At 38.5% G+C, this 16,983-nt stretch overlaps 1 protein-coding gene across 1 annotated transcript in view; it reads left to right on the top strand.

Annotated features, from left to right (window-relative positions):
* The window catches only part of TERB1 (telomere repeat binding bouquet formation protein 1), a gene marked incomplete at both ends in the record, with an annotated part of 54,116 nt that extends 37,574 nt beyond the window's left edge, over positions 1-16,542 (top strand). Inside the window, 5 exons of the mRNA XM_080702433.1 lie at positions 8,643-8,704; positions 8,983-9,075; positions 13,256-13,405; positions 13,701-13,766; positions 16,355-16,542. Of these exons, the coding sequence (XP_080558559.1) occupies positions 8,643-8,704; positions 8,983-9,075; positions 13,256-13,405; positions 13,701-13,766; positions 16,355-16,542 (559 nt within the window). The remainder of the gene's footprint in view (positions 1-8,642; positions 8,705-8,982; positions 9,076-13,255; positions 13,406-13,700; positions 13,767-16,354) is intronic.
* Positions 16,543-16,983: the final 441 nt, after the last annotated feature.

A 16,983-nucleotide genomic window follows, 5' to 3' on the forward strand; every position in this document is an offset into this window, starting at 1 on the left:
AAACAGGGTCTCGCTGAATTGCAAAGAGCCTCACTAAATAGCTGAGGCTGGCCGTGAACCCAGATCTTCCTGTCTTAGCCTCCCAAATGCCAAGATTAGAAGCATGTGCCACCATAACCAGCTTTTATTTTTATTTTGAAATAAGATCTCACTAGATTGAAGAGAATTTCACTACTTACTGAAGCCATTTTTGAACCTGTGATCCTCCTGTCTCAGCCTCCTGAGGAATGGGATGACAGGCATGTGCTACTACACCCAGCTCTAATGTTTTTTTGGGTTTTTTTTTGTTTTGTTTTGTTTTTGTGGTACTGGGGTTCCTGGAAGCCCTTCTACGTCTGGGCTACACTCCCAGACCTTTTTTTTAATATTTTTTTAATTGGAAACAGGGTCTCTTAAGCCAGCGAGGCTGACTACGAGCCTGTGCGATCCTCCTGTCTCCGCCTCCCAAGTGCGGGGATTACAAGCGTGCGCCACCACGCCCGGCTAATGTTTTGTTTTTAAATAGGGTCTCACTAGGTTGCTGAGAGTCTCACTAAGTTGATGAGGCTGTTCTGGAACCTGGATCCTCTTGTCTTAGCCTCCCAAGTACTGGGATTATAGTCATGTGCCACCACACCTATCTATACTCTTTATTTTGTTGTACTTCTTAAAATTTTATTTTATTGGTACACTATAGTCTCACATCATAATGTGGATCATATTGACAATGGCATACATTCACAAAGTACTTGGTGCCCTTTCCCCCACACTTCCCCTTTTCCCCCTCCCAAAACTGAGTGTTCAGGTTAACCATGCTACATTCACACTTAAATATTCTAACATAGCTCCTCTATTAATCAACCTCAGCCTTTTCCTCCCCTACCCTTCCATTCTAGCTTTGCTGAGGTTTCCCCTCCATTATCTGGAGTCCCTCTGGTATCCCTAATACTCTCTAGTTTGGGCATATTAGAGAAAACATATATGCCCCTTCTCTTTTCCTGTTTGGCTGATCTTAACATAATGTTCTCCAGGTCTTGCCGTCTCCTTGTGAATGACATGATTTTGTTCTTCTTTATTGCTGAGTAGAATTCCATTGTGTGTATTTCCCATAATTTTGCAATCCATTCATTTGTTGATAGAGACCTAGGTTGGTTCCATATTTTGGCTATTGCAAACTGCTGCTATGACCATGGGTATGCATATGTTACTATAATTCTTTGATTTCAACCCCTTTGGAAAGATACCCAGGAGTGGTATAGATCATATGGTGGATCCATTTCCAGTTTTCTAAGGAATCTCCACACTTATCTCCATAGTGGCTGAACTAGATTGTACTCCCAACAGTGTAAAAGAATTTTTAGATGGAATCTCAGTGTAGTTTTGATTTGCATCTCCTTGAAGGCTAATGATGTTGAACATTTTTTTATGTATCTATTGGCCATTTGTGTCTCTTCTTTTGTGAAGTGTCTGTTCAATTCAGTTGCCCATTTCTTAATTGGGTTATTTGTTTTGCTAGCGTAGAGTCTTTTGAGCTCTTTGTATATTCTGTACTCTTCAGAGTAGTGGGTGGTAAAGATCTCCCATTCTGTAGGCTTTCTCTTTAGGTTCTTGGTAGTTTTCTTTGATGAGCAGAAACTTTTTAGTTTGATGCCATCCCACTTGTTAATTCTTGTTTTAATTTCCTGCGTCATGGAGGTCTTGTTGAGAAAGTTACTTGTGCCTATATGTTGGAGTGTTGAGCCTATGCCCTCCTCTAATAGCTTCACAGTCTCTGGTCTAATTTCCAAGTTTTTGATCCATCTCAAGTTGATTCCTGTGCATGGTGAGAGGTAAGGATTTAGTTCTTACTACAAATGGATAGCCAGTTCTCCCAGCACCATTTGTTGAAAAGGCTGGCTTTTCTTCAGCATATGAATCTGGTCCCTTTTCAAAAATAAGTTGACTATAGTGTGTGGATTTGTTTATCTTCTATTCTGTTCCATGGGTCTGTGTGCCTGTTTTTGTTCCAATACCATGCTGTTTTAAGCACTGTTGCTCTGTAGTATAATTTGAAATCAGGGATTGTGATGCCTCCTGCATGGTTCTTATTGCTGAGAATTGCTTTGGCTATTTTGGGTCTTTTCTTTCTCCATATAAAATTCATGACTGGTTTTTCTAGGTCTATGAAGAATTTTATTGGTATTTTGATAGGTATTGCATTGAATCTGTAGATCACTTTTGGCAGAATGGCCATTTTGATGATATTTATTTTGCCTATTTATGAGCAAGGGTAATCTATCTTCCAAGGTCGTCTTCAATTTCTCTCTTTAATGTTTTATAGTTTTCATTGTAGAGGTCTTTTACATCTTGGTTAGGTTTATTCCTAGGTATTTTACTGCTTTTGAGGTTATTGTGAATTGAATTTTTTCTTTATTTCTTTTATTGTGGATTTATTGTTGACATATAGCAAAGCAACTGATTTCTTTAGTTTGATTTTGTGTCTTGCAGTTTTGCTGAATTGGTTAATCAGCTCCAGTATTCTTTTGGTTGAGTTCTTTGGCTCTTCTAGATACAGGATCATGTTGTCTGCAAACAAGGATAATTTTAATTCTTCTTTTTCTATTTTAATTCCTTTGATATCCTTCTCTTATTGTTGTGGGAAGAGTCTCAGGTACTATATTGAAAAGGAGTGGTAATAGTGGGCATTTTTGTCTTGTTCCTGATTTTAGAGGAAAGTCTTGCAGTTTTTCCCAATTCAATGATGTTGGCTTTGGGTGTATCATATACTGCCTTAATGACATTGAGATATGTTCCTTCTATTCCAATTTTCTGCAGTGTTTTTAACATGAATGTGTGTTGGATTTTGTCAAATGCTTTTTCAGCATCTATTGATATGGTCATGTGGTTTTTGTTCTCAGTTCTATTTATGTAGTGAATAACATGTATTGATTTGCGTATGTTGAACCAGCCTTGCTTTTTTTTTTTTTTTTTTTTTTGGTGGTACTGGGGGTGGAATCCAGAGGCTTTCTACCTCCAGGGTATACTCCCAGACCTATTTTATATTTTATTTGGAAGCAGGGTCTCACTAAATTGCTGAGAGCCTCACTAAGTAGCTGAGGCTGGCTTCGAACCTGTGCAATCCTCCTGTCTCAACCTCCCAAGCATGGGGATTACAAGCGTGTGCCACCACGCCTGGCTTCAGCCTTGCTTTTCTGAGATGAAACCAACTTGGTCGTGGTATACAATTCTCTTGATAGATTTTGAATACACATAGCTAGTATTTTGTTTGGAATTTTTGTATCTATGTTCATCAAAGATATTGATCTGTAATTTTCTTTTCTTGAGGTATCTTTATTTGGTTTTGGTATTAACATAATACTGTCCTTGTAGGAGTTTGGGAGAATTCCATCTCTTTTGATTTCCCAGAATAAGTTGTGAAGTATTGGGATTAGTTCTTCTCTGAAAGATTTGTAGAATTCAACTGGAAACCTGTCTTGCCCTGGGCTTTTCTTTGATGGCATAATTTTTATTGCTATTTTTATTTATTTGCTTGCTATTCATTGGTTTAGGCTTGCTATATCCTCTTGGTTCAATTTAGGTCAGTTATATGTGCTTAGATATCTGTCAATTTCTTCCATGTTTTCCATCTATTGAAGTATAAATTTTCAAAATAGTTTCTGATGATCCCTACTGTGGTGATGTCTTCTTTTTCATTTATGATTTTAATGATTTGAGTTGATTCTCTCCTTCTTTTGGTTAGGTTTGCCAGGGGTTTATCAATCGTATTAATCTTCTCAAAGAACCAGCTTTTTGTTTTGTTGATCCTTTGTATATTTTATTCTCTATTTCATTTATTTCTGCTCTGATTTTAATTATTTCCTGCCTTCTGCTGACTTTGGGATTAGACTGTTGCAGTTTTTCTAGGTCCTTGAGATGTGTCATTTAGATTGTTTACTTGATGACTCTGTTCTTCTTATGTGGGCACTCAGTGCTATAAACTTTTCTCTTAACACTGCCTTCAAAGAGTACCATAGATTTTGGTATGTTATGCGTCTATTTTCATTTAATTCCAGGAATTTTTTTATTTCTCCCCTTATTTCTGATCTTACCTATCCTCATTCAATAGTGTATCATTCAGTCTCCATGTATTTAAATAGTTTATTTTGGTCTTTCTTTTGTTGATTTCAATTTTCATTCCATTGAGATCTTTAAAGGTGCAGGGAATTATCTTTTTTTTTTTTTTTTTTTTTTTTTTTGGTGGTACTGGGGTTCCTGGAAGCCCTTCTACCTCCGGGCTACGCTCCCAGACCTATTTTATATTTTTGAAACAGGGTCTCTTACGCCAGCACGGCTGGCTTCGAACCTGCGTGATCCTCCTGTCTCCGCCTCCCAAGCGCGGGGATTACAAGCGTGCGCCACCACGCCCGGCCGGGAATTATCTTTTGAATTTGCTGGTGCTTGCTTTGTTGCCCATGATGTGATCTATTTTGGATAAGGTTCCATGGGAAGCTGAGAAGAATGTGTACTCTGCTGTTCCTGGTTGAAATATTCTGTATATGTCTGTTTAGTCCTTTTGGTTTATAGTTTTCTTTAGTTCTGAAGAGTCTTTACTCATATTTTGCCTAGAAGATCGATCTAGTGGCACGAATGGTGTTGAAGTCTCCCAATAGTATTGTATTTGGGTCTATTTGAGAGCTGATGTCCTGAAAGGTTTGTTTTACAAATGTGGGCGCACCCACATTTGACGCATAAACATTTACTATCATTATATCTTCTTGTTCAATTGTTCCTTTAAATAAAAGAAAGTGCCAGTGCCCTGCTTTGTTTCTTCTGATGTGTTTTAGCTTTAAGCCTGTTTTGTTGGATATCAGCATTACTATCCCTGCTCGTTTTTTTATCTCCATTGGTATGATATATCTTTTTCCATCATTTCACTTTCAGCCTATGAATGTCTTTGGCTTTTAAGTGAGTTTCTTGCAAGCAGCATATATTTGGATTATGTTTTTTAATCCATATTGCCAGTCTATGTCTTTTAATTGGTGAGTTAAGTCTTTTGACATTCAGTGTTATTATTGAAATATTTTTGTTTTCTATTTTGTATTCTGTCTTCTGTTTGATATGTTATTTCTTCTTTACTTAGTACCTCATTGATCAAATTCATCTCTGGTTCTGCAATTTGCTTCTTTTTTCTTCTTTAAGGTTTATTTCTTTAAGTATTTTCTTTAGTGTTGGCTTTGTATTCATGAACTTTTTACAGTCTGCTTATCTTGAAACACTTTTGTTTCTCTATCAATTTTGTATAATAACCTTGCTGGATATAGCAGTTTTGGTTGGAAGTTGTTTTCTTCCAGAGTCTGGATTACATCATACCAGTCTCTCCTGGCATTCATGACTTGGATTGTAAAGTCTGAAGTGAGTTTTATTGTTTTACCCCTGTATGTCACCCATTCTTTTGTTCTCACTGCTTTTTAAGATTTTTTCCTTAACCTCTGTGTTGGTCATTTTGATTATTACATGGTGTGGGGAGGTCCTTCTTTGATCTTGTCTTACCAGTGTTCTGTATGTCTCCTGTACATGTATGTCCAAGTCTCTTTCAATGTTTGGAAAATTCTCTGAAATAATTTCTCCTAAGAGATTACAAATACCATTGGTCTGTGCCTCTATCCCTTCTCCAATGCCTTTTATCCATAAGTTAGGACGTTTCTTGTTGTCCCATAGTTGTTGGATGTTTAGATTCTGTTGTTGTAATGTCTTCTGTATGCTGTTGACTGTGCTTTCGGTTTTGAATGAAATGTCTTCTAGCAGTGATATTCTGTTTCCCATTTCATCTAATCTTCCAGAATTTCTTTCTGTTGCTGTCCTCATTTTATTTATTGACTCTTTCATTTCATTCCAGACCTCTTTCTGATTCCTTCTTAATGACTCCATTTCCTCTTTCATTTCCTGTAAACTTACTCTGAGCCCTTTCATCATATTGAAGATCAGGATTTGGAATTCTTCTTGCATTTCTTGTAGGTTCAGTATTTGCGATTTCCCGTATTTCTTCACTGTTCCTTGTTCTCATATTTTCAGAGTTCTTGAGTTTTTCTTGTTGTCTTGGCATCTTCTTACTTTTTGTGCGTAAGTCTGTGGATATTCTGTCTGATCCAAGGAGCAGAGCCCAGGATCGGAAGGTGCAAAGCACAGGGCTAAGATCGCAGAGCACCATTTTTTGTTGGTGGTACTGAGGATTGAACCCAGGGACATTCTACCTCCAAGCTAAAACCCACCAGCCCTATTTTTTATTCTTTATTTTGAAACAGGGTCTCACTAAGTTGCAGAGGGCCTCACTAAGTAGCTGAGGCTGTCCGTGAACCGTGATCCTCTGGTCTCAGCCTCCCAAATGCTGGGATTACAAGTGTATACCACCATGCTTGGCTTAAGACCACTCTTGATGTTCATATGAACCTGATTTCTCAGGGATGTGGAATTGCAAAGTAGTTCTTGCCCTCTGGCCCAAATCTTCCTTTTGGGTTTGCCGTATTTGTACCTCAGCTATGTTCTTAATACTATAATGTTAATATCAGTTAAATTATTAATAATTAGACTTCACCTTTTCTATGTGTCACCTCCTACAGTATATGTACATAGACAGCTGTAATTATTGCTGTGTACATATATTGACATAACTATCTGTTTTTTAGTCTATAGCTTTTGCCTTTTCTGTATTACTTGTTATTGAAACAGTATGGTTAAAACTTATATTTATTCATCAAGGATTTATTTATCAGACACACAAGTTATTTGACAGTCAGGGAGGATTTATTTTTTCCTGTTTTGTATTATTAGGAATTAAACCTAGGAGCATTCTACCTCTGAGCTACACTCCCAACCCTCTTTTTTTTTTTTTTTTTTTGCAGGTCTGGGGATGGAACCCAGGGGCATTTTACCTCCGAGCTACACTCCCTGCCCTATTTTTTATTTTGAAACCAGGTCTCACTGAGTTGCAGAGGGCATCATTAAGTAGCTGAGGCTGTCCGTGAACCGTGATCCTCTGGTCTCAGCCTCCCAAATGCTGGGATTACAAGCGTGCACCAGCACGCCGGTCCAACCCTCTTTTATTTGGAAGCAGGGTCTCACTAAATTGTGGAGGGCCTTACTAAGTTGCTGAGCCATGAATCTGTGATCCTCCTATATTAGCTTCCCAAGTACTGGGATTATAAGCACATACCACCACACCTGGCTCAAGAAGATTTTTTTTTTTTTTTTTGGTGGCACCAGGGGTTGAATCCAGGGATATCCTACCTCTGAGCTACTATACCCCCAGCCCTATTGTTGTGTGTGTGTGTGTGTGTGTGTGTGTGTGTGTGTGTGTGTGTGTGTGTTTGTGGGTCTGGGGATGGAACCCAGGGGCATTTGACCTCCAAGATACACCCCCTGCCCTATTTTTTATTCTTTATTTTGAAACAGGGTCTCACTAAGTTGTGGAGGGCCTCATAAGTAGCTAAAGCTTTCTGCAAACTGCGATTCTCTGGTCTCCCCCTCTCAAATGCTGGGATGACAAACATGTGCCATCAAGCCTGGCTCTTAGTTTTATTTTGAAACAGTGTCTAGGTTGATGAGTCTCACTACTTTCTGAGGCTGCCATTGAACCTGTGATCCTCCTGTCTTCGCCTCCCAAGTAATCAAGTAATGGGATTACAGGCGTTTGCCCCCATACCCAGCTTCTTCTTTCTTCTTTGTTTTTTGTGGTGCTGTGGATGGAAGCCAGGGGGATTCCACCTCTGAAATACACCCCTAGCCAGTCTTTCTTTCTTTCCTTCCTTCCTTCCTTCCTTCCTTCCTTTTTTAGGTACTGGGGATAAAACCCAGGAGCATTCCTTCTCTGAACTATACCCCCAGTCCTATTTTTTATTCTTTATTTTGGAACAGGGTCTCACTGAGTTGCAGAGGGCCTCACTAAGTTGCTGAGGTGGGCTTCAAACCTGCGATCCACATGTCTCAGCCTCCCAAGTACTGGGATTATAGGAGTGTGCCAGCATGCCCAGCTTCTTTCTGCTTTCTACAATCTTTTTCTTCTGTGTTTCTTTTGGCATCAGTACTCTTGCTTTATGGAGCTTGTATATAACTCCAGTTCTGGAAACAAGGTAAAGGTATTAATTTTCTACCACTCTGACAAAATATCCAAGGTAATTAACTTATAGGGAGAAAATATTTATTTTGACTCATGGTTCTTGAGGTTCCAGTGTAAAACGTTGGCTGGGTTGAGTGGCAAGGTGCCCATTATTTTTGGTCCTTTGGCAAGGGCAGCACATGGCAGAAGTACCTGGTGGAAAGGTTCGCTCACTTCATAAATCATGAAACAAAAGAAGATGGGGCAGGGTCTGTGATCCTCTTCAAGGGCACATAACCCACTAAGGACCTTCTACAAGGCCCTCCCTCCTAAAGATCCACAGTACCTCTTAATAATGCCACCCTGGGTACTGAGCCTTTAGCATGTGGGTTTTTGGGAGGCATTTGGATTGTAGGAGTAGATCTAGGTCTTTTGGGGGACATCTGGACTACAGGAGCAGATTTTGGTAGATTCTGGTTCCAGGTCCTGCCTGTTAGACACCCAGATCACATTACTGCTTACAGACACATTTATTCACATACCAAACATTTTCTTCACTTATAGTAATCTGGTATCTTTTTTCTTCTTTTAGTGGCCATGCTTTTAAACATCCAGCTCAAATTGCCAAAAATAAGCAGCAGTTAGCAGAAACAGGTATAATTTAAAATATTTTATTTTTTAAGAAGACAGTTATTTAGGTCACTGATACAGGTAAAAATGTGCATTGGTATAGCTGCCCTCTAAGTATAAGCATTTAGCTCTTTTTGATGTCAATTCTTCAGTCACCTTTACTGATATACACAATCTTTCTGTTTATCCACCAGAATGACTAGATGTGCAGTAAAGAGTTGAACTTTATGAAAATCTTGGGACTTACTACATCTTATAAATTTTCACTAATTAAATAATCTTGAATTTTGAAATTTTTCCAGATCCATTTACATTATGTTCAGATATAATAAATAAAGAAGTCAGTTTTCAAGCAACTGACAATTGTTCCAAAATGTTGAAGTACAGGTGTTCAGGTAAGTGTTTTAAAATTGGAATTGTTAAGTTCTGTATGACATTAGTTCACTAGAATTTATAATAGCTCTACTTTTATGACTTAAACTTTATTTCCTTTGTACAGTGACAATCTGGAACATCAAAGTATTCAAATTAATGCCTTCTATCTACATCAGACTGAACCCCAACATATTTCTGTAAATCAAAGAAATTAATACTTTTTATTACTTCATAAATGTCTTGTCACAATGCCATCTATACATTTAAAATTATTGAGGAAAATATTTTTGTTTTCAAAGAGCCATAGGTACATATTCTGGATTCTGCTCTAAACATTATAGATGTTAAATATTAAACAATACCTGTTTTTATATATTTTAAGTAAATACATTAATGTTTCTGGTAGTAAATGCTCAGTTATTTATTGCTTTATGGAGAAATCTGAGGTGACTCCTTGTTCAGCTTAGAACATCGCTATTCTTTTTTTTTATACTGGGGTATTCTACCTTTGAGCTACATCCCCAGTCCTATTTTTTATTCTTTATTTTGAAACAGGGTCTCACTAAGTTGCAGAGGGCCTCACTAAGTAGCTGAGGCTGGCGCAAACCTTTGATCCTCCTGTCTCAGCCTCATTACAAAGTGTGCCACCACACCTGGCTTATTCTATTTTGGATGAAAACATTTATCACTGTTACTTTAAAACTGATCTGTAGCTATAATATGAATCCCAGCTCTTACAAAGTCTTTTTCTTCACATCCTTTCTATTAACTCCTTTTTCTCCCCTTAAAATATGCTTATTTTTCCTCATCTTAAAAAATTCACTATTTTGTATGATTTGCTCTATCTTCAGAGTATTCATCTAGTCTTCCTTCTACCTTTTTCTTCAGAGTATTCATCCAGTCTTCCTTCTACCTTTTATTACAGACTCCTCTTCTCTCTTCTCCCTTTTCTTTCAAGTACTTATTCCCTTCTTTACTATCTGTAACCTGAATTTTACCCACAACCCCCTTTTCCTAAAATTTTTTTGGGGGTACACTGAGGATTGACCCTAGGGGCATCCTACCTCTGAGCTATAACCCCATCTCTGTTTTATTTTGAAACAGGATTTCACTCAGTTGCTGAGGCTCTCCTTCAGCCTGTGATCATCCTGTCTCAGCTCCCAAGTACTGGGATTATAGGTGTGCCCCACCATGTTCAGCTTTCTCCTGAACTTTATTTTTGTGTGGTGCTAGGTATTGAGCCCAGGGGCATCCTACCTCTGAGCTACACCTCCAGCCCTATTTTTTTTTTTTTTTTTTTAGTTTGAAACAATGTCTTGCTATGTTGTTGAGAGTCTCGAAGTTTGCTGAGGCTATCTTCGAACCTTCCATCCTCCTGTCTAAAACTCCCAAGTACTGGGATTACAAGTGTCCACCACCACAAATGGCTATTTTATTTTTTTAAAGTGATCCAGCTGGCCATGGTGGCACATGCTTGTAATCCCAGTACGTGAGAGGCTGAGACAGGAGGATCATAGGTTATCAGCCACCTTTCCCAACTTAGTGAGACTGTTTCTCACTGAGTTGCAAAGAACCTCACTAAGTAACTAAGGTTGGGCGTGGACCTCAATCCTCCTGTCTCAGCCTCCTAAATGCTGAGATTACAAGTGTGCGCCCCCAGTGGGCCATTAGTGGCCCGGCTATGAAGCCCATATTTTTATGAAGCTGGGTTTGTAGTGGTTATGATTTAAAAAAAAAAAAGTACCACATGAACCGGACGTGGTGGTGCATGCTTATAATCCCCACACTTGGGAGGCTGAGACAGGAGGATTGCACAGGTTCAAAGCCAGCCTCAACTACTTAGTGAGGCTCTCAGCAACTTAGTGAGACCCTGTTAACAAATAAAGTATAAAATAGGTCTGGGAGTGTAGCCTGGAGGTAGAAAAGCCCCTGTATTCCACCCCAAGTACCACAAAAAACAACAACAACAAAAAAGCACCACATGAAAATTAATGTGGAATGGGAATGAGGGTAGTTAATACTATTTTAATCTGAAGTTTGAGAAGCTGTGCTATTACCCATAAGTGTATAATTTAGTTTTTTTTTTTTTTTTTTTTTTTTTTTTTTTTTTTTGCGGGTCTGGGGATGGAACCCAGGGGCATTCAACCTCCAAGCTACACCTCCTTCCCTATTTTTTCTTTATTTTGAAACCGGGTCTCACTGAGTTGCAGAGGGCCTCACTAAGTAGCTGAAACTGTCCACAAACTGTGATCCTCTGGTCTCAGCCTCACGAATGCTTGGATTACAAGCTTGTGTGCCACCACACCCAGCTTAGTTTTATTTTTTCAAATGGCCACTATGTTGTTAAAACACAAATACCACATGCTTTTAATCCCAGCATTCAGGTGGTAGAGACTGGAGGATCACACTTGTAATCCCAGCATTCAGAAGGTAGATACTGGAGGATCATGGTTTGCGGACAGCCTCAACTACCCTCCACAATTTTTTGAGACCCTGTTTCAAATAAAAAAATAAAAAATAGGGCAGGGGGTGTAGTTCGGAGGTAGAATGGCTCTGGGTTCCATCCCCAGAACCCCCCGACACACAAAGTGGTACATGAAAGCATGTATACACATCACTTGGTGTATTCCTGTCTGTATTCCACCCTGCTTCCTTTCTCCCTTCCTATACATTAATGAATTGGTAGCGATACCTTCATGTCTGGTAACTATTTGATCTGCTCCCTTCCTCAGGCCTCATTTTCCCTCCTCACTTCACTCCCCAGAGGCCCATCCACTATTGTTATGGTTTCTCTCCTCATTTGACATATGAGAGAAAATATGTAACCCTTGACTTTGAGACTGGTTGATCTCACTTGGCTTAATATTCTCTAGTTCTGTTTTCCTACAAATGACATAATTTCGTCCTCTATGAGCAAAATTCTGATGTGTGTATACCACATTCATTATCCATTCATCTGTTGATGGTCACCGAGGTTGGTTCTCTCATTTGGCTATTAGAAATTGTGCTGCTATAAACACTGCATGTATCACTATGGTATTGATTTTAGTTCTTTAGGAAAGATACTGAGGAAAAGTATAACTGGGTCATATGGTGGCTACATTCCTAGTTTTTTCAGGAACCTCCAAACTAAGCTCCATAATGGTTGTACTCATTTCCAATCCCACCAGCAGTGTATAAAAATTCTTATTTCCCCACCTGCTCTCCAGCATTTATTATTGTTTGTATTCTTGGTGATTGCCATTCTAATTTTGTTGAGTTTTTTCTATATTCTAAATATTAATCCTCTATCAGAGAAATAGCTGGCAAAGATTTTCTCCCATTGTGCAGACTCTTTCTTCAGACTCTTGTTTCCTTTAGTGTACAGAAGCCTTTTAATTTTATGCCAATTGTTTTTTTTTTATTTTATTTCCTGAGCTTTCGTGTTCTTACTGAGGAGGAAGACTCTACCAGTGCCTTTATGTTGGAGAGTTGGTCCTATGTTTATTTCTAGTAACTGTAATGTTTCTGGCTTAATCTAGGTCTTTGATCCATCTTGAGTTGACTTTTGTGCAGGATGAAAGAGAGGGGTCTAATTTTATTCTTCTACATATGGCTGTCCAAGCTACACTCCCAGCCTTATTTTATTTCATTTTATTTTTGTGGTACTGGGAATGAAACCCAGGGGCATTCTACTTCCAAGCTATACCACCAGCCCTATTTTTTATTCTTTATTTTGAAACAGGATCTCACGGAGTTGCAAAAGGGCCTAGGTAGCTGAGGCTGTCTGTGAACCACAATCCTCCTGTCTCAGCCTCCCAAATGATGGGATTTCAAGCCTGTGCCACCATTCCTGGCTTTCTAGAATGACTTTGATTTTCTCAAAGTACATATAGTGAAGTTACTGATTTCACTTAAATTATCAAATAGCCAGACGTGGTGGCACATGCCTGTAATCCCAATACTTGGGAGGCTGAGACAGGAACAGGTTCGAGGACAGCCTCAACAGTGAAGTGAGACTCTCAGCAACCTAGCAAGACCCTGTCTTAAAACAACAAAAAATAAAAAAGGGCTAGGAGTATATAGCTGGGGGATAGAATGCCCATGAGTTCAATCCCTGGTACCACCAAAAGAAAAAAATTACCATCATATAGATATTTGCTTTCATAGATTTGCTAGTAGATATTTTTAATATCTGTATAACACTTTGTTTTCTTTTAGGTTGCATAGCAGTAGGAAAACCCCTGAATAGCCGAAATTTTAGCAAGCTCTTGCATTCTTGCCCATACCAATGTGATCGTCATAAAGTCATTGTGGAAGCTGAAGACAGATATAAAAGTGAACTAAGGAAGTCACTTATCTGTAACAAAAGTAATTAATTCAGCAGTTTTTAAACTATAATTATGACTGTACCTTTTGAACTATTAACTAACACATTAAGTATATTTAAAAAAAAAACTAGAGGGAAAAATAATGTTGAAAATCTGTCTCTAAGCAACCAGTACTTTAATATATACTCAGGAAGTAAATGTAGTCTCTGGTGGTTTAAAAATTCTTTTTAATCCACCTAAGGATTCATATTGGGGAGGGGACTACACTAACAAATTAATATGCTGTTACTTAGATTGACATTCTAAGTATGCTGAATGTTTTCCGTATTTTTCAGAAATTCTGCTGACTCCACGTAGACGACAACAACTCAGTAATGAATCTACTACCCCTGCAGCAATAAGTGAATATATTTAATTTTCAAATAAACTTAAATTTTATATATTCTTAAGAGAGTAGCTGACTTATACTCAGTTTCATTAATGACTCTTAAATAGTAACTCTTGGTTCTAGTGAGGGTAATACCTCCTAAGAAAACAGACCTCCTTCTGCCCTTCCTCGTGGTATTTGCTCATCCACTACCTGCCAGCTGGGAAAGGAGCAGGAAGAAACAAGCATTTACTAGCCTCTGGTCTGTGTTTGATGTTTTATGGATGTTATTTCCGTTAATTCTTATAAGTTGATAAATCAGAACTTGGGAGGCTGAGACAGGAAGACCTCAGGGTTGTTTTTGTGTGTGTGTGTGTGTGTGTGTGTGTGTGTGTGTGTATGTGTTGTATGTATAATGTTACTGAGGATTGAACTCAGGCATTCTTTTTTTGAGCTACACCTCCCGCCCTATTTTTTACTTTATTATGAAAGAGGGTCTCACTAGGATTAGAGTCTCACTTTTTGCTGTGTATCCTCAAACCTGTGATCCTCCTGTCTCAGCCTCCCAAATACTAAGATTATAGGCATGCACCACCATGCATGGCAAGATTGCAGGTTTGATGTCTGCCTCAGCAATGTAATGAGGCCCTCAACAACTTAGACCCTGTTTCAAGATAAAAAGCCAGGTGTGGTGGTGCATGTTTGTAATCCCAGTAGTTAGGAGGCTGAGACAGGAGGATTGCAGGTTTGAGTACAGCCTAAGCAACCTAGTAAGACTGTTTCAAAATAAAAAGGGCTGGGGGTAGAATGCTTGGAGTTAGAATGCCTTGGGGTCAATCCCTAGTGGTGGTGGTGGTGGTGGTGGTAAGAAGAGGAAGAAGAAGAAGAAGAAGAAATTGGTAGCTGGGCATAGTGGCACATGCTTGTAATCCCAGTACTTGGGAGGCTGAGACAGGAGGATGGCAGGTTCATGGCCAGCCTCAGCTACTTAGTAAGGCCCTCAGCAACTTAGACCCTCTTTCAAAATAAAGAATAAAAAATAGGGCTGGGGGTGTAGCTTGGAGGTAGAATGCCTCTGGGTTCCATCCCCAGTACCGCAAAATGAATGAATGAATGAATGAATGAATGAATGAATGAATGAATAGAAAGAAATAACTTAGATTCAAATGTAAGCCTTTCTCCAGAAGCACTTGTTGTATCCTCTGGGTCACATTTTTATTTGGGAAACAAAATTATTCTCTATACAAGCACTTCAGAGAGACTTTACAGAAGGCTTTTGTTCATAACTATAGCACTTCAAATGGTCAAAACTGAAGAGACAAGGAGTATACATAAAGTTAAGTGCCCTACTTAAAAATCAAAATGCAGCCAGGTGTGGTGGCATATGCTTGGAATCCCAGTGCTTGGGAACTGAGACAGGAGGATTGCAGGTTCGTGGCCAGCCTCAGCTACTTAGGCCCTCCACAACTTAGTGAGACCCTGCTTCAAAATAAAGATTAAAAAAAGGGGGAGTGTGGTTCAGAGGTAGAATGCCGCTGGGTTCAATTTCTAGTACCAAAAGAAAAAAAAATCAAAATGCTTCTTAAACAACTAATTTATAGAAATTTTAGTTTAATTCCAGGGGTAAAATTCCAGGGTTATAGCCATTCAGAATGTATCTAAGAGACTTAAAGAGCATCCTCCAGTAGAAATATGAAAACTCCTTTCTAGTATCTGCCTACAACGATTATATGAGTTAACAATAAAAAGCATGAAGAAAACTATTTCCTAGCAATCTTCAACAGAAAATATTTATTTACCAACTGTGTATTCTTTCTCATATAGAAAGTATTCCTCAAAAACCAGATAGTAAAGCCGGGCGTGGTGGCACACGCTTGTAATCCCCGTGCTTGGGAGGCGGAGACAGGAGGATCGCGCAGGTTCGAAGCCAGCCGCGCGGGCTGGCTTAGGAGACCCTGTTTCCAAATAAAAATGTAAAAATAGGTCTGGGAGTGTAGCCCGGAGGTAGAAGGGCTTCCAGGAACCCCAGTACCACCAAAAAAAAAAAAAAGAAAAGAAAAAAGAAAAAAAAAAACCAGATAGTAAAAAACCTCCTTCACCATTGTTTAGTGTATCTCTTGAGTTTTGATCAAGCTAAGCACTTTTATATGTAGTGAACATGTGTTTTAAAGCTAATTTCAAATGACCCTTATTCTTAAAATATTAATCAAACCTGATACTTAAAATAACAAGTGTTGGTATTCTTTTCTATTCTATGAAGTTATGGAGCCCTTTGGGAAGACAGTATCTATAAGATAGGTAAGCTGTTTGATAAACATCCTCACAGGAATGTTGAATTAACAAATGTTTATAAGTTTTTGTTTCTTGATTGAAAGATATGTCAGTACTATTACAATAGATTAAGTTACAGTAATTGAAAAAGTCACAGTGGTAGACCTAACTTAACAGGAAGTACTCAAGTTTTTAAAAATTGAAGTGGATTTCCATATAATGAGTGTCCCAAGAATGAAATTTTCTCACTGTAGTTTTTAAAGAATAAGTTACCACACACTTATGTGGGTTTCAAGAAGGGTTCCTTTTTCAGCAAGTACTGATACATTTTCCAATTCTCATTAATTACAGAGAAAAGAAGAATTCGTAAAAACTTTACCAAAGAAGAAATAGATTACCTTTTCTGTGGAGTTAAGAAAATGGGAAACCATTGGAATTTAATTTCGTGGTCTTTCCCCTTTCAGCAAGGACGGACAGCTGTGGATCTTGCACATAAGTACCACAACCTGATCAAAGGCCCCCACTGCGCAGCTCCTTGATTGGAAGAGACTTTGTCAGTTTGGGGTTTAGACTTAAAAAGAGAAAACACAGCATTTGCGAGTTATAAAATGTTAAGCATGCTTCTAAATCCTCATAAGATAGGGAGTGTACAAACAAGGATAGTTTTTGTAATGTTGGAACTTCAAATTATTACAATAATTTGTAAAGCCAATATATTTTCAGTGTAGGTTAGTAAGATAAAATTCCTTCAGAGGTCAAATGTTTGTTTAGGAATATGCCTTTATTTCTGAATTCAAAGAACATGGCTTAGAGAGGAAATACATTAGTCTTTAATGTTATTTTACATGATATTTCAATGAACCCTGTGTGAGACAAATAGATCTGAAGATTTTTGTTCAGTGCTTTAAGTCCTTAACCAGAACTCAGAATAGTTTCTGACCAAGCTGGTCGACTAAGGTTCTCATCCATTAAATGAGTGT

The sequence above is a fragment of the Muscardinus avellanarius genome (assembly GCF_963383645.1).
Source record: "Muscardinus avellanarius genome assembly, chromosome: 10".
NCBI classification, from domain to species: Eukaryota; Metazoa; Chordata; class Mammalia; order Rodentia; family Gliridae; genus Muscardinus; species Muscardinus avellanarius.